Source organism: Dermacentor variabilis, chromosome 1 (genome assembly GCF_050947875.1).
Source record: "Dermacentor variabilis isolate Ectoservices chromosome 1, ASM5094787v1, whole genome shotgun sequence".
Lineage (NCBI taxonomy): Eukaryota > Metazoa > Arthropoda > Arachnida > Ixodida > Ixodidae > Dermacentor > Dermacentor variabilis.
Window position 1 is genome coordinate 235,762,110 of NC_134568.1, and position 25,439 is coordinate 235,787,548.

Consider the following 25,439-nt stretch of genomic DNA (forward strand, 5'->3'; position numbering starts at 1 on the left):
ACATATTTACATTGAGAATTGACTGGTAAGCCCCATAGTAATCTGCATGCAGCACTAAGCTTAATGCATTTAGCTTACATGCCCCAGCATGCATCCTCCAGTGTGAAACGTTCGTTACCGAAAAAAAAAAAGAAAGCTCAGTGCCCTCCCATTCTGTGAAAAAGGATGACCAGCAAAGCTGTGTATGTGGCCCCCTTAATGGCGAACATCAGCTCCGCCATGGGTCGGCCCGGCATTGCACTATCTTTAAGATGGGCCCACATATGGGGAGTGCTTAACGCCTGCTTCAACTCCGCCGCTGGTCGGCCGGGATCGGCCCACGCATGGAGAGTGCTTAATGCCTGCTTCACCTGCGCCGCAGATCAGGCCGATATTGCACTAGCTTCCGGATCGGTCCATGTATGGGGATGCTTAACGCCTGCTTCACCTCTGCCGCTGGTTGGCCCGGCATTGCACTATCTTCGGGATCAGTCCATGTATGGGGAGCACTTAACGCCTGCTTCACCTGCGCCACAGGTAGGGCCAGTATTGCACTATCTTCGGGATCGGTCCATGTATGGGGAGTGCTTAACGCCTGCTACACCTCTGCCGTGGGTTGGCCCAGCATTGCACTATCTCCAGGATCGACCCACGTATGGGAAGTTTTTTGCCTACCACGCCAGCAACACGAAAATTTTCTTGGACGGTAGAGGTATACAGCTTCGCTGTAAAGTCGTTTGCCGATTACTGGTGCTTCGCTTTTCGTGTGCAGCGCGGTTGTTCACGAGGAATGCGTTGCACGTTTGGTTGATGCGCACCACCACAGATCGTGCAGGAGATGAATATCTTTAATTGGCAAAAAAAGAATTCATTTAATGCCGTTTGCCAATTAACAGTGTTCCGCATTTCCTTCACAGCGAGAGAGTTCACGAGGAACGGGCTGCACGTTTGGCTGCCGCTCAAGCGCGGCAAATTCCGCGCCTACGCGACATCGCCGCAGATTGCACAAGAGATTATTATCTCTATGGCGAGACCGTAGTAACGTTCACATTTGCCCGCTACCACACTGCAACTTGCGTTTTACACAAGACGGCAGAGCATTTATAGAATCGAGGCTTACAATAACGAAGCGCGTCTACATCGCATTTGAGCCAGCTGCGGCTGCATCAGTGTGAGCAAGAAAATGCAGTCTTTGCTTGGTAGCCGGCATTGAAGCAAAGTCTTGCAGTTTTTCTTGAGCCTTCTTCAATTTCTCCAAATCATCGGGTTGCAGTAGTAGTGCTGGAATGCTGCATGAACACTGGCCGCTGCCAAAAACACTTTAATCTGCTAAGCCTATTCCACAGTCACAAGGGGAGACTCCAGCGGCGCTCGCCACGGGTAGCAAACGATTGCTGGCATTTTGCAAAGCTACTGTGCATTTTTGAAAATTTAAAACCCCCTTTTTTCTTCTTTTGTTCGCCGAATTTATGGCTTCAGGCAAACTGAATTTGACATCGTTTTGTGCCGAGTTTCATACGCCCGAGCAGACGACTGCGAAAATTCGCCAATGGCATGGCGTTTACGGTCACTAGTCTTAGTCGACGAATGGAATTGCGGTTGGGGACTGTGTTTTCATGGGCTTTTTCTTCATAGCCATTCAGCGCACAGAGTAGTGGCAACACGAAAACTAAACAAGAGTGGCTCTTTCAAATAAGACCAAGATGGCTCGAAACAGAAACTTAGAAGGCAACTGCGTGTCATGTAAAAAGGGCCCTTTTTTGTGCATTCTTCAGTAAAAATAGAGCTCACCGAAGCGACATTACAACCAAAATATTGGTCCAAGATGCGTGCAAATTTCTGAGATAAGGCATCAGACACTGTAGAATCTAAAAACAATGATGTCAAAATAATTTTTCCGTGATTTTTCGGTCAGATACGGGTGTCACACGGCTCACTTTTGATCGCAATCCAGCCTGATCCGGATCGAATTCCTGGGTTGTGATTGGCTCCTTTGCACAAAATGCTCGAGAGATCCAATCGCAGTCCAGAATTTTTGATCTGGATCGGTCCCAATCGCAATCAGAAGTGTAGATGTGACACCTGTATAAGGCCCGTGCCCCCCCCTTAAACGGGACAAGGAAGTAGTCACGAAGCACGATAGTATCATTGTTTCTGTTCCATCTGAATTTGTGCTGCCTAGTCGTGCTTCTGATCAACTACCAACTTGCTCAGCTAGTAATTTACAATTTTAGGAATATATAGCGTCGATAAAGTACAGCTACCCAATTCTTTATTAACATCGCTTGAGTGCTGAACATTGTGCACCAGTTCCCTGCCCAGGGATGGAAGATCTGCGTCAATTGCGCTATCTTGCGCCAAACCATCAAGCTGTACCAACCTGCTACAAAATACCAATTTCGAATGAAGTTGCCGAATTCAGCTGAAGGTACATGTTCAGTGGCAACCACACGGCCATAGACGTGCGTTAGTTAGCACTTAGCCCTGCAAGCCAAGCCTCAACAATCTGTTTCAGCGTCAGCGTCTTTGGAGTGCGGTATGTTTGGTGGCATAATAGTAACTGAAGAAAATGAAAACAGTGCTGTGCTATACAATGAGTTACGAATGTTTTCTACTTCCCATGCGTTTGCGTATATGCGGACCAGTTAAAGATGATTTGAACTGGTGCTCATTTCATCGCCCAGTCTTGAAGGAAAACTGCGCTGAATGAATAAGGTCGTACAGTCTGCTCAACGTGTGGCTCGTCAGTTTCATTATAAATTTTAGCACTCGGTTTAGCGCCCTATTGGCACATCTATGTAGATTAATGGGCGAGCGTCAGGCGTGTGACCTTCTGAATCTGTTTCACATGTGCACCACTTCCGGTTGCCGGGATGATAGTGTGCATGGCACACCGACAAACTACTGGCTTGCTTTCATGAAACTTCTTGATCACAAACATCCAAGGATGTAGAGCAAGCCAAGGATGTAAAACCAAGGATGTAAAGTTTCATATTTAGTCAACCTTAGTGGCCAAATTGTGGCCATAGTTAAACGTTTGGCGAAGTCGCAAACCTCCGAAATGGCGTTCGTGGCTTGCGCAGATCGAGTACAAAAATTTTAATAAACTATTGTTCGGTGCACAAAATATTGCTTGCCACTTTACACTGTCTTTATGGTGCCTATGGCGGAACTGGGAATAAGCCCAAATAATCGAGCCTATTCAAAATATTGGTCCACGACACAGAGTGGAAAGCCAGTAAACACTTTTATCCTTTTATTGTTTTCAAAAATACCTTAGAGCTTTCTCTCGGCAAGTGATGTGAAATACTGGCAAAGTGCAATGACCAGTACGTCAACTTCACATTTATTCTGTGGTATTCTGCTATCTTAACTGAGGGTCGCCAAGAATTAAAAATTGCCTGAGGGCACTACATGAACAGCGTTGTATCTTGATGGGTGTTGTACATGGTGGCCTCTGTGAATATTTCTCATTTATTGTGCATGAATATGTTTGATTAGCTAAATTTATTAATTTACGTAATCAAAGAGATGGTCAATGAAAAAGTTGTGGATGACGTTGAGAAATGACCGATAACAGCATTTAAAACAACCTAGGATTCAGGAAGACCTTTCTTAACGAGAAAGGAAGCCTGTGAGATAAATAATAATAAAGAAACCCGCTGTGGCCATGACAACACTTCTGCGCACCAAAGATTGCATCGTTCTTTGTGTAAACCTCGTCAAATAGGGGCACTGGCAACGAGCAGCCACGCTTCTTTCTCGCTGTGTCAGCACTTTTTGGCACGCATCTTCGTTCCCTATCAGATGCGAAATAGGGTGATCTTGTAGCGATTCGCTTTCTGAACTGTGACAAGATGGTGGCCCAGGTTTGCATGTTCATAATATACACAACGCACTGATAGCGACATTTACGTCTGAGAACACTTATATTACTGGCGCTGGGACTTGTCACGTGGATTAAAAAAAACAAATGTGGAAACAAAGGTGGATGACAGTTTTTCCCTGTCATGAATTTTGCTCGCTTTGCGAGCTTCTGCAGAACTGATCTGCCTTAACATAATACAGTGAAACCTCGTTAAACCGTAGTTGGCCGGAGCTTGGAAAAACTACGTACTAAACGGTAGTACTGTTTAACCGAAATAGCATGAGATCGCCCACTTACCTGTCGAAAACAGAACTGGGAGAGAGTGCGATGAAAGGGGAAAAAAACATGCGGTATTTATTCACTTCGCGCGACAAAAGTGTTATTTTCGTTTGATGCCGCCGCGGCCTAGCACGACGACAGCGGCCTCAAACTTACTGAAGCTGCATGCCAGCTTTTCAGCCAGCCCCCTCTTCTCGGCAAACACTCGCATGGCAGATTCCTAGTTGGCGTTACGTATTCCCCGTGCACGCGCGCAGTAGTGCTGCGGAAGTCCCGGGGGCGCATTTTCATTGCTGGGTGCCGGAGTTTGGAATACTTTTCGTTTGGAATAGAGTTACGTTTTCGCACCCCTGTTCTCGTCGCGACGATTGCATTCATTAGGCTGACGTAACATGTAGCTTCTGCCACTGTCGGGCCTGAACCGCCTGTGCTGTCGCTTTCCGTGTCGTCCTTATCACTGTCGCTAGGCAACACTTTGGCAACAAGAGAGGCAACGATGGTGAAAAGTCGAACCTCGTAGCCGACATGTCTTCGTGGTCGCAGCAGCGCTGCCAAGCAACTTCTTCGCATTCCAAATGCTATACATCGTAGTCAACAGCAGATCCTTGTCGCGTGCCAGCGCCGACTTCTTCGTGTCACGTTCGATAGCACGGAAGATGTCTAATTTTTCTTTTATGCTGAGCACCCGGCATCTTTTTTATCCAAGCTTGGGAATGACACGATTCCTCGTTTGCACGACGCCATAACGCTCTCTGGCACGGCGTCGAAATGATGCTGATGTTGATGTGGCATCACGCGCAAACGCACAGGGCGCTTGGAGGCCGTTGTTGCGATCTCTGAGGCTTGTTGTTCTGGTAGTCTGCCTGATGGAGACGACGCACCGCCGTGTTTGCGTGACGAAAAGTTGAAACACTACGTTTTAACTGATGTGTACGCAATAAGCTGGTATGGTTTATGCGGATACAAAGCACATTATGTTCAATGGCTGCTGAGTCGGGGATTTGACTTTACTACTTTTAAAATGAAACTACTGTTTAAGCGGGTACGGTTTAATAAGGTTTTACTGTAGTGTTCTGCAAAGTCAAGTTCCAAAGTGCCAAATTTGCTGCTCCCAGAGCTGCTCCAAAACTTTTTTGGCCGCTTTCATCCTTGCTTGCTTGGAACAGCCTAGAAGACCATATGCTGTGACTAGCATGAGTTTTAAGCCCATGAGCTTATCCTTATGCAGTATTAATAATGTGCGAGGATACAGTGCTTGTGCCAATTAATAAAGAAGTGCACGTATCTCGTATAAGATCTAACCTACACTTCTCATACACGCTAAACACTACGGCGCTATCACAAGTGGAATCTTATAGGTATCTAGGCATAGAAATATCAAGCAATCTAAGCTGGTCGAAGCACATCACATCGCTCTCTGCAAGCGTTTACAAATCACTTGGTTTCATTAGACGATCACTCACGCTTGCTTCGCCCACGGTTAGACTAATCATATACGAAACTTTCATCCGTACCAAACTTGAACATGCATCCCCTATCTGGAACCCCCATCAAGAGTACCTAATCCAGGCGTACAAAATCGAGCTGCTTCGAGAGTTTTATAACATCCAAATATGATTCTCGGTTGAGCATTACTAATATCAAAGCTTCAATTGGTCTAACCCCCATGACATCCCGTCATAAGATAGCAAGTGTCTGCCTTTTTCATAAGCTATATTATAATTTTCCTAATTTGCGTGAGAGCCTAATTCTGCCGCCCATGAGATCATCATGACATCTGTTTAATTGTCACAGTGTTCAACACATTCATGGTTCAGGTAACGCTTTCAATAAATAATTTCTGCCGACTGCGATATCGGATTGGAATGTACTTCCTGACGCTATCGTCAGTGAAACAAATTCTGTAAAATTTAAATTGTTATTATTACACCAGTTTTGTCCACAGCCCCAGTAGTAAGCCCTTTTATCGGCTTTTTCATTTTCATGTGTTTACTGTGTTTACCAGTTCTTGCAATCTGTACTAAAGTTTGATCTTTGCGACTCGTTGTTACCATTTGCTACCCCCCCCCCTTATGTAATGTCCCATCTGGGGCCCTTAAGGATAAATAAATAAATGATGATGATGATGCATTGGGCAGCTGTGTGTAATTGACCTTAGTGACTGAAATGCTGTAACATAAAATGTTTAGCAGATGAAATGAATAACGAAGTAAGGATGGCTTGGAGGGAAGGTTTATTGAAATGCAGAATTAACTGTGAATTAGAATTCAATTTGCACTTATCTTCATCATCTTGTATAACAACAATAAAATGGAACAGCAAGTTGAAGAAAAAATACTTGCATTTTACTAAAGTACATCATGAGTGCAATGTTTCAGAAAGTGCCAACTTATACAGACCTTTCTTTTTTGCACCAGAGCAGTAAGTTACTGCTCCAATATCTTGTTCTTTTGCTCCAAACTGCAATTTTTTTTCATCTGTAAACTGCTCCAAAAGACTGAGTGCCGCTTCCATCACTGTGCTGCAGTCACATAGATAAACACTTTTATAAATGCCCTAGTGGCTTGGATTCAAATCTAGTTTTTTACTACTGTCAAGCTAGAAATTGGCTACTGCATAGTAAGCATGATACATGGACATCACGCAGAAGTATACTTGCCACTTATCTCGCCAAGTCATGGCCTCTGCATATTTCCGTCTTTTGGGTCCCAGAACATGTGTGTGCTTACCTGTGTCTTTGTGCGCACATACACCTTTATGATAACTTTCACTTTTTTGTTTGGTGTGGCTAGGGGAATGCATTTCTTTGATTTAGTTATTATTCAGTTCTTTGTTTTATGAATAACGTGAAAAAAATGTGAAGTTGGTGGTCCTACATGGGCATTGACTCTCTAAATTATGCTGAATACCAATGGCAGATCCAGAGCGGTGTACAAGCTCTGCCACTAAGCACCGTCCTCCAACCGAGAGCACTTGCTCTAAATCTGCATATGGAACACTTAAAGGCTCAATAAGCAAGGGTGTATAACCAAATATGGAAGTACTGACATTCCTCGAACTGAAGTGAGGAATGAACACTTGTCTGCTTTTCCAAGTGACAAAAAGTTTTTCAGATGCGCGGTACACCCTGCCAATCTGCCATAGTAGTGCTTGGCCACACACTGATGGCGTGATTGTACGCATAACTTCAGTTATCTCGGTGCATAAAAACTCAAATGCGACCTCCAGCCTCCTGGAGCAAAGAGGCAGGAGAGCACATGTGCCAAATTGGTAATAGTAGTAGTATAACTGCGAGTCGGCCTAGTTGGAACAGATTCATTATTTAAAAACTTTTTTGAGCGCAAACAGACAGGGACAAAGAAGAGGGGCAACACAAGAACGAGTGCTTTGTCCTTGTGTTGCCCCTCTTCTTTGTCCCTGTCTGTTTGCGCACACAAAGTTTTTAAATAGTAGTAGTAGTAGTACTAAACAACCTTATTGGGGTCCTGAGGAGCTAGGCAGGGGGCCTGCTAGGTAGGTCCCTACCCAGCCGTTATTAGTCCCATGTCTGAACAGAGAGGCCATGCCTCTCCGCTCGTTTACAGGCCCTCTGGACAGCCAGGAGGAGCTGGACCTCTTGTTTCGGGTCTGTGATGGCCTTCGTCCAGTCTTTTTGTTTAAAATCCTGTAACACAGGGCACTGCCGGAGCATGTGACTTATTGAGCAAAATTCAGTGCCACAATCTGGGCAGAGTGGATCAGTGTCCGGGTGGAGCATGTTCAGAAAGCCCCTAGAGGGGTAGGACCCCGTCTGGAGCATGCGGAGCATGCTAGCTTGCGGTCTGTTAAGCTTATGATAGGGGAAGGGAAAAGTCTGCCTATTCCCTCTGTAATGAGATGTGATTTCGTGAAAAGTAACTAGAGGATCACTGTGGACGAGCTCTCCCGAACTCACCCGAGACACCATCCCGTCGCGGCAGAGGAAACCTCGCGAACCGTCATAGGCTGTCTCATTGGGGTTCAGGTGACCCGGTAATATGTCTGGTCCCATGTGAGCTTGGAACCGAACTATGTGGTGAACAATGTCAGAGGGGGGTTTGTCGTTCAGAATCCTGGCTGCTTCTTTGGCTGTCAATCCCGATGCGAACATTCTAATGGCTGCTCGGGAGTCCGTGTACACCATAGTGCATTTTGTGTCAAGTAATGCGAGAGCTATAGCAGCCTGTTCCGCCACGTTGACCGAGGAGGTCTTCAGCCAGGCTGCCAAGAGTTCTTCCCTGTCATTGACTATTGCTACGGAAAACTTGTTGGCACTGGCGTGTCGCGCCGCGTCAACAAAGGTCTCTGTTCCGGATATGTTCTTTAAGAAAGCTCTAGCCCTCGATAACCTTCGACCTTTATTGTGTTGGGGGTGGACATTTCTTCGAAAAGGGTCCACAATAAAAGAGTTCCTTGTTTGAATATCAAGTTGCGTGGTATATCCCTGATTGAAGCTAGGACGGAGACCTGCCGCATCCAGCACTCTTCTGCCTGCTTTGGGGTTTGATAACCTAATAATTTGTGCCGATCTTTGTGCTTATATTAACTCCGAAGTTGTGCTGTGTACTCCCAACGTCATGAGTTTCTCTGTGCTAGCCTTGATTGGCACGCCGAGCACCCTTTTGACACTTTTGCGCATGAGCGTGTCTAATTTATCTCTTTCCGTTTTGGTCCAATTGAGGGCCGCGACTATGTAAATGACATGGCTCATGAAGAAAACATGGTGAGCCCTAAGGAGTATATCTTAGCCTATGCCGCGTTTCTTGTTGGACACTCTTATAATTAATCTAAGAATGTTCTCCGTTTTTGTAGTGAGATGGGCCACAGTCTTAGCGTTGCAGCCCTTTAAGTCTATTGAAAGCCCTAGGATTTTGATTGTCTACTCTAGGGATGGTGTGCCCATCTCTGGTACGAACGCTAATGGGCACCTGATCGAGTGGTGTGAGTCCTCTAGCACCTGTCAAGCCTGTCTGTACAGCAGGAGTTCCAACTTTCCAGACATGAGTGCCAGTCGCGTACCTTTCAAGAAAGACTCTGTAACATCCAGAGCCTCCTGTAGAGCTTGTTTGATCGTCGCCTCCGATCCTCCCAGATTGTAAATCGTCAGCATGTAATGCATGACTTACATAAGGAATTGCTGCAAGGCTTTCCGATAACTTGCGCATTGCTATGTATTAAACATAAAGGGTGAGATAACTGCCCCTTGAGGAGTGCCCCTTCTTTCGAGTGATTGCCTCAACTTTATGGCCGCCGTCCTGCTCTTGAGGAAAGATGCAATGAAGGAGAAGAATTGTAACTCCTAAGTTCAAGGCCGATATCTCCTTAAGGATATAGTCATGCGTAATTATATCGAAGGCCTTGGATAGATCCAGTGCGAGGACCCCTTTTACATCTTTGCTTTGAGAGTTGATTATCTGTGTTTTGAGCAGGAGCATGACATCCTGCGTTGAAAGCAAGGGCCTAAAACTAACCATATTATACAGGAATAGTTCATTCCGCTCTCTCGATATCCTGTTATGCACTGCATGTTCCGCTACTTTACTAATGCAAGAAGTAAGGGAGATAGGACGGAGGTTTTCCAAGCTGGGTGATTTACCTGGCTTGGGGATTATTAGGACCACTGTGGCCTTCTTCCAACTCTGCGGTATAATGCCCTCTTCCCATACCTCATTTATCTCCTTCATTAAGGCTTGAATGGCTTTGTCGTCCAAATTTCTAAAGTGCCGGTTTGTAACATCATCGGGGCCTGGGGCAGACCTTCCATTTATATTGTGCAGCACTTCCCTGATCTCAGCTTCTGAGAAGGGGGCGTCCAGCTCCGGGGCAGGCATGCCCCGATACTGAGGGGGGGGGGGGGGGGGGTGAACCTGGGCTTCGACCAAGTGGAAGGTATTTGTTGGCTAGTTTCTGAAATATGGGAGGCTTCTGAGGTGCCTTCCATCTTTTCCTTATGAATTAATCGGTCTATGACTAGTCTCTGATTACATTTGGATTGTCTATCATCTAAGAGATTTGCTGCCAAATTGGTTCTTGTTCTAATTCACCATGGTGATTATTGTAGAGAAATTTTAGTGGCTATGTGCAGAGAGCATTGCTTGACAGGTGCTGACAATTCGATAAGAACACTTGGCTGGTGCCTCCAATGCTACTTTTCATCATCATCATCAGCCTGGTTACGCCCACTGCAGGGCAAAGGCCTCTCCCATACTTCTCCAACTACCCCGGTCATGTACTAATTGTGGCCATGCCGTCCCTGCAAACTTCTTAATCTCATCCGCCCACCTAACTTTCTGCCGCCCCCTGCTACGCTTCCCTTCCCTTGGAATCCAGTCCGTAACCCTTAATGACCATCGGTTATCTTCCCTCCTCATTACATGTCCTGCCCATGCCCATTTCTTTTTCTTGATTTCCACTAAGATGTCATTAACTCGCGTTTATTCCCTCACCCAATCTGCTCTTTTCATATCCCTTAACGTTACACCTATCATTCTTCTTTCCATAGCTCGTTGCGTCGTCCTTAATTTGAGTAGAACCCTTTTCGTAAGCCTCCAGGTTTCTGCCCCATAGGTGAGTACTGGTAAGACACAGCTATTATACACTTTTCTCTTGAGGGATAATGGCAACCTGCTGTTCATGATCTGAGAATGCCTGCCAAACGCACCCCAGCCCATTCTTATCCTTCTGGTTATTTCTGTCTCATGATCCGGATCCGCCGTCACTACCTGCCCTAAGTAGATGTATTCCCTTACCACTTCCAGTGCCTCGCTACCTATTGTAAATTGCTGTTCTCTTCCGAGACTGTTAAACATTACTTTAGTTTTCTGCAGGTTAATTTTTAGACCCACTCTTCTGCTTTGCCTCTCCAGGTCAGTGAGCATGCATTGCAATGGGTCTCCTGAGTTACTAAGCAAGGCAATATCATCAGCGAATTGCAAGTTAGTAAGGTATTCTCCATTAATTCTTATCGCCAATTCTTCCCAATCTCGTTCTCTGAATACTTCCTGTAAACACGCTGTGAATAGCATTGGAGAGATCGTATCTCCCTGCCTGACGCCTTTCTTTATTGGGATTTTGCTGCTTTCTTTATGGAGGACTACGGTGGCTGTGGAGCCGCTATAGATATCCTTCAGTATTTTTACATACGGCTCGTCTACACCCTGATTCCGCAATGCCTGCATGACTGCTGAGGTTTCGACAGAATCAAACGCTTTCTCGTAATCAATGAAAGCTATATATAAGGGTTGGTTATATTCCGCACATTTCTCTATCACCTGATTGATAGTGTGAATATGGTCTATGGTTGAATGCTACTTTTGCCTTGCTCTAAAAAGAGCTGAAATTGTTGCTATTGAACTGCTCCATATCTAACATTGTAATTTGCTGTAATGGAACAGATAGAGTAGTGGTGTAAACAATGTGAGTGCACATGGTGGGTTCTGCACAAAGAAACGACTATAGCAGAATTACGCATACGGTATAAACATTGTGCTAGTGTGGTGTAATGACTTGTCACTGGGCAGATAATTGCTATTTCCATGGAGAGCACCACCCAATAGTGTGCAAGGAATGACTTTTGCAACACTTAGAAACACTTAACATGTGTTGCACAGTGCTTTAAAACAACTGAAACACTAGTGCTGTCTGAAATGGTCTGTCTCTCTCGCTTTATTTATTTATTTATCTTTTTTTTCAGCATCTAGGAAGAACACTCGTAAGTGCTATGTTTGTCATATCGGACTTATTTGTTCTTTGTATTTATTTTCAGAGTGTTCTGCCATTTGCATGTACCACCATTTACATTAATTTGTTATCAGTAGAGATTTTAATTGGCGCCTTTTATTGCAATAGCTGCTTTTTGAAAAAGAATGCTGAGGAATGTCTGTGAATTAAAATCACTTTACCCCAAATTAATTCTAAAAAAAATTGAAACCTAATATATTCTTTAAGTTGTAGCAGCTCTTCGTCTATGCCTGCCTTTGTAGCCACCGCTTGGGCCGGTGACAAAGTACGTTGGTGGTCCCATCATCCCAGCAGCAATTCATTGCGCTTAGGCAAAGCCCTGCTCTTTTGTCAGCACTGAAATGTTCCTTCGCTTTCGGGGTCTTTTTATCTCGCTGCCTTTTCTTGTTCCTAGCTCTCCCAAAATGCAAGTTTTTTTTTCTCTGCTTCCCAGCGTACCTTTCTCTTGAAAATAAAAGGAGTCTCCTCTCTGTCCTCAAGCTTTGAAGACTTGTTTCTTTCCTCTGTCGGAATAAATCTGTGACGAAGTGTAGACAGGGCAGTGCAAAAAAAAACATGGCCGAAGAAGGGACATGTAAACAGGAGAGGGCACTGACATGTCTCTTCTTCATCTATGTTTTTTGCACTGCCCTCTCTATACTTAAAGAATGAACCAACTAGCCCAAACCATAGTTTTATTGCTACTATATCCTTCTATAGTGCTCTTAAAATGGCCTTGCTTGCTCTAAATTTTAGTATTGCTTGCTCCCCTGGGTAAATATGTTAATTTCTGTTGGTTGGTAAACTGGCGTATCTGTATGCTTTAATGCAGTAACAATGCTGCTTCTTGCTATTGTTCACCATTTATGTTCTTAGACATAATTTTGCCTTCTTATAGTACTTGTGATCAATATTGAAAAATTTTTAATGTTGAAAATTGAAATATCGAACAAATACACTGTAGTCCTTGTCCTTACAACATACGTTTTTTTTCCTTGTCCAGCATCTCGAAATGCAAGAGGAACACGTAAGTTATCACTCCAATTCACCTTGTGGGGGTATTCTGTAAACTTCATACTTTCTTTAAAATGAATATGTGCTGGGTGCCCAGGACAGTGATATTCTTCGTGTACCTGATTCCCTCTGCTTTTTTTAATTGACTTACACATCGGTTATCACATTGTACATGACCATGACCAGGCTTGTAGTGGAATACCCATGAATGCCCTTGTGATTGTTTCATTTTGTTCAATGTTAAAGTGCATAACATTTCCTCCTAGTTTGTACCAGCATTCTTTGGCAGACCTTTGGTTAATTGCAAAAACAAATGATGAAAATATGAAGAGACCGGTACCGTAAACTTTTTTGCTGTAGGCGTAGAAAAAAAGTCTGTTTCGCCCACAACACGAAACATCGATTGCGATAGCAAATTGGTAGACAGCTATACAAAGTAAGGATGTTAATTTTGTTGCACGTATAAACTTGCAAGCATTCGCTTACTAACTAAATAAACAAGCGCAGTGTCACTCGCAAACAGGTAAACATGAATACATCTCGCTCGATACCGCGGAAACGCACTGTCAAAACGCTGGAGTGAAGCATGGCAGCAGCAGTGAGCGAACTGACCTTCACGTTGTCTCACGTCAACGTGAAGTTAACGTGGAAAGTGCAGCGCATACGAAGCTACCCATACTCTGCATACTTTGTCCACATCGCAGATCACTTGCAAGATGCGGTGGCCGCACCGTAAGTAACAGCCGCCGGAGTAAACCCTCCTTCCTCCCCCCTCCCCCGTGCCTCACGCACGACAGAAGACAGAGCGGTTCCGCCCTGCCTTCCTTCCTCGCGCGCGTGACATTGAGATCCGATCGTCAGCTCAACCTCGCAAGCTTTCACTCGCACGTACAGAGCATGGCGGCAATGTTATCGTGTTTGGACTTTATACGGAACATCACGGCGATGGCAGATATGTGCTTGGAATGTCCATATAATTGCTATCGCAATAAAAAGTACGCTTTGCTGAAGTTTTCACCAGTGTCACTTGTGGTGAGGGGGGCCAACAATGATTACATACATCACATCCTTGAAGTAAAATGTCTGCTCTGTTATCATTTGGGGCAAAGTCACGGTTTACAAAGATATTGCTGCTCTAAACAACATGGGAAACATATTTTCTAAAAAAAAAAAGGCATTTCTTCTAAAAAATATATGTATATGCTCTAAAGAATAGTTTTTATAATGATAGCATTTTTGCTTGCCCCTTTTCGGAATTTGGCTACTGGGTGGCTTCGTGGCGCCTTTACTGTGGCCTGATAGTGCTGCATTGCCACATGATGCATAAACATTGCATGTCGCCTAATGTTGCATGGGTGTTTGTCATTGCATTGGTTGTGTGACAAGTGCGTCCGCATAAATAGGAGACAGAAGTGAGATTGAAAAGCATTATTATGGAGAAATATGGCTGATTGTTACTGCCTCCACTAGGTGCTTTTATGATTGCACATGTACCATTTTGTTTAAAAACCTGCTTGTAGATCTTTTGTTGTGCTTGAACCTCAATTTTATAAAATCAAGTTTAAAGAGGCCCTGAACCATTTTTTATTGAAGTCGAGAAATGCATTTCGAGTTATGTTAGACAATTTCAGAAATACTTTGCCACAAAAGGTTCTTCAATGCGTGCAGAAGTGGAGTTATTGCCAATCAAACACACCATCTGGCGTGCTTCCCTTCGTTCAATGATTTGCACTGAAAAAGCTATGACGGAGCAGGGTGTGCCCACAACACTCCGCCTACTAAACGTCACCGTGGCACGCAGTTCAGTTCAAATTTGATTTTGGATATTCACATAGGTGCCACTATTTCTGACTTTGGTGCCTACGATGCGCCAAATGTGGTTGTCTTCACTGAGCCACATGTGCTCAGCCAGTTGACTCGTTGCGGCATCCTGTGGTGGCTGTGGTATCTATGCTATGTAACAGACTGCAGCCACATGCAACTGCAGCTTTTGCTTTGTGCATGACAAGGCTTGAGTGCCCACTTGTGCTCATGTGCCCGTCTGGCCATGCTACGTGGGCTTTGTGCTGCACCAGCTTGAGTAGCCACTTCCAACTTGCGCACGTTGAAGCTCATTACGATGTGAAGTTTGCGAAGGCATCTAACCAGGAGCGGCCAGGAGTGAGCGTGTGCTGGCACATGTGCGTGTGGTCTGATGTCAAGTTTTGCGTGCTTCATAGCTAGTGAGAATCACTTACAGTGATACAGTCAGTACCACTTGTCCAGCATTACCTGGGTGCTCAGTTGGTTTCGGGACAAAAGAACATTTAATTCTGGAGTTTTTACATGGCAAAACTGCAATCTGATAATGCGGCAAGCCTGTCTTGGTACAAGGGTAGTCCGGTTCATCAACTCTAATTGAAGCAATTCCTGTACCTGATGCCCGCAAAGGGAACGGTGACATAAGCAGTGCCTATGTGCGAAGATATGGGGCCGATTAGCCACTGGAAGGCGTGCAGATTGTATCGCAGATTCACGTGTTTGCACATGCCGATCGGAAATTTCTGTCAGGTTGGAAACTTCTATCCGCAATTGCAGTAGTTGCTGGCTTTGACGGTTGTCAAAAACACATATGCATGATCTCGGAACTGATTGCCGGTTAGCCACTCATGCAAACATATTAGCAGCAAGCTTTCCGTGACGGCTTGTGGAAAGCTTACTGGTCAAATCGGCCAAAAGCCAATTTTCACCATTGCACAATGCCTTGGCTGCCAGGCCTAATCAGTAGTACTTCAAAAGGTCAGTCGGGTACCGGCAAGAAATTACGGTTTTCGTATCTATTTGCAGAGGCCACGTGGGACACATGGGAAGTGACAAACCGCCTCACAATGAAAGCGAGACTACGGGGTTGTACGAACATTGTTCTCGGGGTAGTACAAACATTGTTCTCCACTGCCATCACTACCTTTGTGACACACCATACGGAGGCATCTCATCTTGGCGCCATTCATAGACACTTATGGCATCTTTGGCTAGTTGTTTCTGAGCGCTCTCGTGAGCGGCGTTGTCTTCAGCTGGTTGAAAGAGGGTGTGCGTTTTGCGTTCGAATGGTTCTTCTCTATTACTCTCCTCCATCTTTGAACGCTCTGAGGCACTCCGAGCCCTGTTGTTGGAGCTGTCATCGAGATTGAAGCGTTTCCCGTATAGTCATCACAGCACAGTGTCGCTGCTGTTGGCAACGGTCCGCTGTAACCTAGGCAACCCAGGCCACTGCATGCTGGCGTCTCGATGAATGCTCATCCCGCTGGCGTGCCCACTGGTTTTTCCGGCAGCACTGAGAGCTCTGGATAGGCGAAACATCGGATGTTGGCATTAGGCCCTTAGTTATCCACCTGCCATTTCTTCCTCCGATAGCATGTCACACGTTCGGCTTGCGCGCTTGTCCTTTACCTCTGAATTCGGGGAACGCCGAATCTGCCCGACTCTGCTTCGGGGGATGTAGGCGACCAGTCTAAGATATCATTACTCTCTTGTCAAGCTTCTAGCATTGTTATTTGGTATAATACGCATTTTGTCTAGTGCTGTAAAGCATGTCAAAGCACATCTTTCATTTGGATTGCACATAAGTCATTTGTCATCATTTTTGTCTTGTTCATGACGGCGTAAATTGTTATAACACATTTGTAATTTTATGTCTGTCTTGCGCCCAGGCACATATCTCTGTTCTTGTTAGCATACAAAATTTTATTTAATCGTTAACAAAATTAAGTTCCTTGCCGAACCAAATAAAAATGTTTGCATCATACCTTACATGGCATACCGTCTGTGGGAAGTCAAGCTTAATTAGTCGTTGGCTCTGTGGCTTGTTTCACTGTTGAGGAGCACTTACTGATTAGAAAGTAATAACAAGCTTCGCCAAACAACTACAGATTGCTGCTGTACTACTACAAGTGTTCCAAAAGACCAATTTTTATGCTCCCAAACTGCCCCAAAACGCCGCTGTTGCTGATTCTAAACTGCTCCAGAACGACATTTTTCTTGCTCCATAAATTGCTCCAAATCCTAAACTGGCTGGACCACGACTGTGTTAGGAAACGTGTACTAGCCTCTGATGAATTGGGGAATGTATTGTGAAATTGAGAAAGAGTTGAACAGTGTCAGAAAGTTAAAACCAAATGTCCTAATAGGAGGCAACCTTTCTAGAGAAGTAGCACTCAATGTGGCCTTGCTCTTCGCACATTGAAGGGGCCCTGCAGCGCCGGTTTCAGGTCGCTATATTTGCTCTAGATCTATTCTCAGCATATCAGAAGAGAGAAAGAGGAATTATGAAAATTGGTTCATAAACGCAACTTATTGGTCAGAAAGATCTTCAGATACAAGCAAAATTTTGTAGCTTTAGGTGCACTTTCACCCTTCCATGACGTCAAATGGTGCCACCCAATAGGAACTGAGGCATTAGCAAAATTTGATGTGCCTCTGTTCAGACTGTTGATGACTTCCATGGCGTTCCCATGGCCTCCGCAAACGGGTGTGACGTGGTTCAATCTTGGAGGCCATGGCTTCACTTTTATGGTGAAAACAGCCTCTGCGAAGCAGCTGTTGGCACGCCAAAGTGATTGGCATGATATGCGTTGTTTCGATGGTTGCAATATCTAGCCTGTCACTCTGGAGTACTTGAAGTCGTAAAACATAGTGCTGTGGTTTTTTTTTTTTCACTGCTTGCAATATCTTGCGAATGTAAATTGTATATTACATTTTTAGCCAGCGATCATAACGGCACTCTTACACTTTATGTCCTGTCTATGTAGTGCATAAAGTCATCGCATCGAGGTGATGCCATCATCCCCGCTCAACAAGCTTTCCTTTTCTAGCTACACAAGAGACAACTTTGCTTTGAACACACACAACCTCTGGATAACTGAAATCGGAACAGTTGCTGAAATCTTCCATAGTTATTGAATGAATTTACTTCTAAAGTTTTCTCATATCTGCACATTTTTCTGGTACTTTATAGGTAGATATTGTAGTAAGAGGTGTCCCTTTTTTCCGGTCAACCGTAAGTTGCATTTAGGCTTAAACAGAACTGTAAATAAATATAGCAAGAAAAGTATGTAAACATCTTTTTGTTCTTTGTTACTGTAGTCCGTGCTACTGGATCTGTGTATCTGTTTGCTGGGTGACGTACATATTTTATGGCTCCTTTCAGCTTCTCGCAGGCAAAGGGATGGGGCTGCCAGTGATGGTGCAAATGCTGGCATGGCCGGTGTTCCGTCATCTGCTGATGGAGTCAGTGAGGTCCCTCCATCAAGCCCATATCAAAGAAATCTTACAGGTAGCTTGTGCATCCTTCACAGGGGTGGTTTGAGCCAAAAAATAAAGCACAGAGCTGGCTCCCCAATATCCTTTGAGTGCATCTGATGTGAAATGTTTTTGAAATTGAAGTAGAGATAATTCCACATGCCGTTATAACTGTCTTGTTGGCTACTTCGTTGTACATGAGCATCAAAATGATCACGAAGAAGAACATGAAATAAGATTTCACCAGAAATTACGGCGGCAGTACAACAACAAACATTCCGCCTTCATGCCGCTCCATGCACCATAATGCTGCATGTGCCATCAGTACGGCTACTGCTCTAGATACCATTTTGCTATAAGCAGTCTTAATTCAAACTAAATATGGGACACACAAAAGTTTATTTACTTTATTTTTTGGACACAAATGTCACAAGCCTCTCTTGCTACGAATTGGTCTTTGATAAGTGATCGCAACACTAACCTTAAAAGCCTTTGTTGCTGAGCTGCATGGGACCGTGGTGTGCGTCAAAGCGCTTGTTGCACTTTTTGTTGTGGATAAGGTAAAAACGATTGCAGTGCAGAAGCAAATCAGTCTGCATGGATATGTGCATGAACTTGCCCTGCGTGTCTGTTATAATGCATCGTTTAAACAACCATAAATCATACGTCAGCACTTCGTCAGCCAGACAGACACTGCCAGGTTCGTGTGTCAGTTTGCAGATCGAATCCATTCCTGCTAAGTGTGTTACATGTCCCCTCCCCACCTTTCCATTTGCAAGCACGAATGAATTGCGTTCAGTCTGGAAACTGGGCCTCTGAGTCGCACAGAATGAGGCTTTCATGCTGCTGCCATGATGGACTTTCCCACAAAAAACACCGAAGTGTAGATGGGGCACGCACTGGTTTAATTAAATCCATTTTACATCTAACGCAAGCATCCACCAAAGGGAGAATGGGGGTCAGCTTCGTTTGGCCACTTGCAGAACTCTAAAATGCTGTTGATGGTGCCTAGTTTGAGAAGACCTGGAGTAGGACAATATTCTATTCATTATTTGAATGCTTAGAGTATTTGCAAGCCCCCTGTTTTCTGTTGTTTTGAAATTAGTAGTACTGAAGTATTCTAACATTTCAGAAATTGACTTTAGACTGGGGATTTTTTATATCTTTGTCAATCTATAGTACAGTTGATTCTTGATATAATGAACAGGATTATAATCAGTCAGTGGATACAGCAAAGTAAATTTGTTTCTCACCAAATCAGTATGTTTCAGATATGTGCTGGTGATCAATATAAAAAATAGCAAAGGCATTTCTGTGTTGGATGTGACTTTACTATAACAATGCGTGCATATAATAATGTATGCAGCAACTTAAAAGATTTCATTCAGTTCACTGGTGTAGGAAATAGTCACTCTGATTCTGGCTGCTGTATTCATGCATGTAGTCTAGAACAAAGACAGGCACGTACCCAGCCCCCCCCCCCCCCCCCCTCCCCGGATATTAAAGGGGTTGGGACACCAAATTTTGAGGCTATAAAAAGCATGTTGTAGGCTGCTTCCGTATGCAAGGACACCCAGAACGAGGTATTGGACGCTGCAAACATTCCAAAATAATTTTAATTCAGCTCCAAAGAGTCATTAAAAACTCCTTCTCGTAGTCGAGACCCATCGCTAGCGCGGCAGTTACTACGTCACAGAGGAGGAACGAAAATATTGACGTCATGGCACACCAGCACAAAAACGTGACGTATGATGAGTAGCGATGAAATGCCGATTACGGAGCCTGCTGAGCCGAGCAGCCGAGCATAGCCTCCACTATGACCGCGGTACAGGCATATAGAAATCTTTTCTTAATGCAAAGAAGGGGTAAGGCGTGCAGACACGGACACAAGAGGAGAGAAGTGGACAACACGAACGCCGCACGCCGGCCCGCGAACGGCAAACTGCGTGCGGCGAGTTGCCCTGCGGACGGGCCTTTACACGTTTGAGTGTAACACTAGCCGGCCGACTCCGAAAGGGACCAGGATATGCGGCGTTCGTGTTGTCTGCTTCTCTCCTCGCATAGTCGCATAGTTCGGCAGCTCGGAGCGGACTCTCCTTCGCTTGGCCTTTCCACGTTACCGGCCCGTCCATGTTACCGGCACGGAAACTCGCCGAACGCCGTTCGCCGGCCCCCGTGCGACGGCGGTTTTGCTCGCGAACGGCGAGATTTCCTTGCCGTAGAGAGGACGGGCCCGGGACCCATTTGTGCGGCAGCCGTACGGAGAAGCGGCCAATCAGCGACCGAGGAGTAGTCACTCTGGCATCGACGGCAGCTTCACCGCCTCGGATCGTTCGGCGCCGCCGATATCGTCGCTAGGCCTTTTCCGATTCACTTCAAAGCTAAAGCTTACGGCGCTTCGGAATGAATCACCGACTCTCACAAGCCGCAATATTTTCTTACCTTTGTTGTCGCTCTTCGCGATAATTATAATAATCGCGACATGCACTTCGAATCGCCAGTTGTTTACCTCTGCTGGCAGAGCACGCGTATGCGCGAGCAGACGACGCAGCATAGTTTTACGTCACTATTTTTTGTGGCTCACGTGACCAAGCCATGTTGCGTTTCCTCCTCTGTGACGTCATAGCATCTCCCGGAGCCCAGAAACCAAAACCGAAATCGCTCGGTATAATAATGCTATTATTAAATTATTTATCGGATATATATGAATCCCGCTGTGTGTATCGTGCTCCCTGAAGCATGACGCAACGTTTGAATCAACAAACGCATGAACGAAAATTTTGATGTCTCCACCCCTTTAAGCTGACTCTCCCCCTCCCCCACCCATCCCCGCCCATGCCACCACTCCTCACACACATTCCTAAAGCACTGTCAAATAATTGTTGACACTTGACAGCTATTCGGCGGTCAACATTTTGCTGCCTTTTTCACTCCTTTTGGATGGCGGTAGTTATCGGCATGTCTTGGGATGTGAAGGCCAGTTTTCTTATCGATTCGGGGCCTGGGCGATTAAATCGAGATGCGTTCAGTTGTCACCACCTATTCAATGGTCATGCGTATCGCTGTTGCTTTCTTAGTTCAACCTTCTTTGTTTAGACTGATCCACGGAACAGGAAAGGGATTCGGTCCGTAGCCAGCTGGTCTGTATGCTCGAGGAACGAGTTGCAGTAGGAGAAAACATCAATTGTGTCTAACTTTTCCTTTTGCTCCATTATTTCCTCGAGTGAAGGCTCGCCGTGACGCTGGCAGATCCTTGGAACCATATACCCGCGATATGGGTTAAATAAGGTGGAAAATAAAATAATGCGAAAAAGCGTCCATCATCAAACCCTGCAATAACCCTTAAACCCATGAGCAATATGTCTGCAACCTATAACCTTGTCTGGTTTTTTCCTAATTGTACAGCACTTTTTATGCAAAATTGGCAATTGGAAACAAGAGTCACAAGCAGTTGAGAAATTTGGTGATATACTGTACTAAGGGAGAGAGCCCAGGCAACAGCCAAACAGGAAGAAAAAGGGGAAATTAGCAAATATAACCATTGTTTATGAAGGTATTTATGGATCAACATCTTTTTATTTAAAAAGGAAGTAAAGAAAACGCCACCAGAAGTGGATAATGATTTTGTGTGTTTTGAATAACACTTCTAGTTACCAGTCGAGCCGCCTGACTTAGCCACTTCTCTGCTGTGCTTATGTAGGTGTTTTTCTAACCTTCTGCGGTGGGAGCTGTACGTCTAGAACTGCAGCATCCTGCGCTCTACGCGGTTGTATTGGACTGGTGGCCACGCATCATTGTGCAACTTTCCAAATAACAATGCGAGTCAGTTTTGGCACTTGGTAGAGCAGTAAACGAGAGATACAAAAGAACTGTGATATTTCTGCAAATATATATTTCTCTATAATTCTCCCAGACCTAATTAAAAAAACGCTACTATAGTCTGATACAACTGAAGTCTGCAGGGAAGCCCCGCGCACGCCCTCATATCCGCCAGCCGTTCTTCCTCCGCGAGGCTGCAAATAATTCGTACTTCAAACTTTTCCTGTCACCCAAATAAGGCGGTAACCGCAAAAATAAAATTATTAGGGCATAATTTTATACGTTTTCCCTCGCCTATTATAGTGGAATGGCGAACGCCTAATTCTTTATTGAACTAAATAAAATGCTTGCATCGCTGCGACTATCCATTGTCAAGTTTCACTTCAGTTGGCAGTGATTCTTATAAGTAAAATGGGCTCAGCAGCGAAATAAACTGTACTGCAGACTTTTGAAGATTTAATTAATTAATTAATTATGGAGTTTACATGCCACAACCACGATCAGATTATGAGGGACGCCAAGGTGGGGGACTCCAGAAATTTGGACCGAATTGGGTTCTTTAATGTGCACCTAAATCTAAGTACACAGGTGTTTTCGCATTTCGCCCCCATCGAAAATACTGCTGCCATGGCCGGGATTTGATCCTCCTACCTCGTGCTTAGCAGCCCAACACCATAGCCACTAAGCAACTACGGCAGGTAGACTTTTGAAGAGTGAAATGCTCAGACTCCATACACTTTGTCCACGTCTGTTGCACACCTCATTGCTTCCTTTGATTAAAAGACTCTTCAAGAACAGCAGACGCTCCGTAGGTATAAACTACGACGCCATTTTGAAAAGACTGCATGACGACGATTTTGTTTGCTTCTGTGATTGACTGGCGGAGTAATACAACCCCGTGTGGGCCGTGGGCCGTGGGCCTTGGTTGTCAACTGCTGTTTTTTGTAAGTTGTATGCTACCATAGGAATCTTTATTTTACATTTTCACTTTTTTTAATTGTTCTTGGCAGTGTTCTTCCTACACTTCTTTTCTGCGCAAGTCCATTTGATGTGGTTCCTTGTTTGCCAAGTAAAGGAGCGGTGAATCTCACAGGCGTACCTGTGAGATTAACCTTATTTCATTTCTCTTTTGCGGGTTTATGCGTCTTTATGGCAAATGGCGGGCGTTATTAAAATTTTTACTAGTAAAGGTACCCCCCCCCTCCTCATTTGCATTGAAAAGTTACCTTAGGTAGCCCCCCCCCCCCCCCGAAAAAAAATCCTGGGTATGTGCCTGAACAGAGATGTTGGAGTGCGTTTTCAAGGAGGATGAACTTATTGGCTGTTTTTCTCATTAGCCTTTACAGAGTTGGATTTGAGCTCTCCTTTGCACTATGGGACACCGAGCTCCGCGACTGGGACCCCTAGATCTAATGTGTAAGTGTGTTACTTATTCGCAAGTTTAGAATCTTGGGGGAGTTGGTATTGCATTTGAGTGTAAGAGCTATGTAACGTGAACATATGCATGCATATGTTCTATTGCATATGTATGCAATATGTATGCACTGAAATGGCTTAATGTGTGTACTTGCTAAGGCACATTGGTGCATATGGGTACATTCTCGTTCCCATATGCTATTTGCTGCTTAACTCAAACCTGCCTGTATTTTATTTGCATGAATTTCCCTGTTTAATTATAAAGTCATGCTGTTTGCTAAAGTTACTTTCTGGTATTAATGCTTTATTTAGTTAATATTGGACCGAAAATGCAAGCTGGCCTTAGACTGTTATACTAGCAGTAAGGGTGAGGTGTTACATAGCATTCCACTTTAGGTTCAGCTGGAGGCGTGCACCAGGTACACATTGCTCAAGTGTCATTTATGCATGAATGGAGTGTCTAATTTTGAAACTTATCATTTGTGTACTCTCAGGAGGGGAACACCAATTAGGCACAGGACTGATATTCGAAATGATCGACGCATGCGCCAGGTTGCCATTGGTGCTAGTGATGGAGTGAGTAATTTTTTACGTTGGATGTATACTTATTGCGAGTGGCCAAGTGTAGGGTTCTAAACTGCTATTCTTTCGGAGGTGTCTTGCTTCAAACTGGATAATGAGCCTTTTTTGTATTTCCTGATAAAACTTTATAATCCCTTGAAGATATTAGTAGTTTCATCATGTGCAGCCTGTCTCACACACACACACGCACACACACACACACACTTTTTTTTTACTTTTTTATGATAGGCTTACATGTTGAGGCTACACAATACACAAACAGGCCTAATTTTTAACAGCCCCACTTAGAGCAGACTCTTGGCATAACAATGTGTGCAGTAAGACTCGAATAAACATCCACAGATGCATGTGAGCAATCTCCTTTTAAGAAGAAAAAAACCTCTAGTTCCAATTGTCTTTGTGGATGTGGTGGTGCCCAATGGTGAGCATGGTGTCAGCAAACCATAGCAGCTATTGGCACAAGTGTGCTTTCTAGGTGCAGTATCATTTCCTGCTGTATTATCAGCGGAGAAGTAAAATCTTGACCGGTGCGTTATGGGTCTTGAACTTGAATTCTCACAAGGCACTGCGTGCTTGTTATTTATTATTTCATTCGAAACTTCTCTCAAACCACTTTGGTACTATTACTGCTACCGTCACAACTCCAGCGGAAATCAAAATGACAAGTGAAGTTAGTACGTAACAGCTATCACTGTAAAGTCCTGTGGCACACTGCCCACTTATCTTGTCCTTGCACCAGTGTAGTTAAAAAGAACTGTGATACTGCAGCATCACCCAGGGGAATCCCTGCTAAATTTCACATATGAGAGTTAGTTGTGATTGCACTTTTGATTGCAGGCTGTGATTTTCTTTCATGTCTGTGGTTCGTGCTCCATTTAGCAGCAATTCTCTCTCGCAGAGAATTCATAAATAAAAATAAAGGCAAGAAAGGCTTGAACATAGGGTTAATGCCCATTTCAACAGTCATGACTACATGCCATAGGCAATACATATGCATTTCAATACTAAGTGCACATGAGTGACTGTGAAGTCACCTGCACCTAGCTATTAAAGGCAATAAAGTTTTCTGATGCACCAGAATATCTAATGCACTGTGTCGCCACATATTTTAATTTGGCTACATATAGTGTGTAGACAGTCCATCAAAGCTTGAGAATGTGGTAATTGCGTTGAAGCTGGATTTACATGATGGGATGGATTCCTGATTCATTTGATGGATGAGTATGATGTGGCTCAGTGCCGCCAGATCACTATGCACACAAAGATTCCGCAGACAAGCTGTTACTGGAGTAATTTGTTGCAGTTAGCCGTGTTGTGCTTGTCTGCGGGCTGAATCAGTGAACTGCCGCTATGTGTGAATCAAGCTTTAGCATATCTGTGTAAGTTCCTGGCAAAGAAACTTATATGCATTCTTTTCTGTAGCGCATACAGGGTTAACTTCATACAAGATCATCATATGCTCATTCCA

The 25,439-nt window shown here is 44.4% G+C and overlaps 1 protein-coding gene across 2 annotated transcripts in view; it reads left to right on the forward strand.

Moving 5' to 3' along the window:
* dpa (disc proliferation abnormal) overlaps window positions 1-25,439 on the forward strand; it is a 135,994-nt gene that overhangs the window by 13,553 nt on the left and 97,002 nt on the right. For both annotated transcript variants that reach the window (XM_075671580.1, XM_075671572.1), the window contains exons 4-8: window positions 11,838-11,855; window positions 12,867-12,890; window positions 18,063-18,188; window positions 23,311-23,389; window positions 23,884-23,965. In XM_075671580.1, the coding sequence (XP_075527695.1) occupies window positions 11,838-11,855; window positions 12,867-12,890; window positions 18,063-18,188; window positions 23,311-23,389; window positions 23,884-23,965 (329 nt within the window). The remainder of the gene's footprint in view (window positions 1-11,837; window positions 11,856-12,866; window positions 12,891-18,062; window positions 18,189-23,310; window positions 23,390-23,883; window positions 23,966-25,439) is intronic.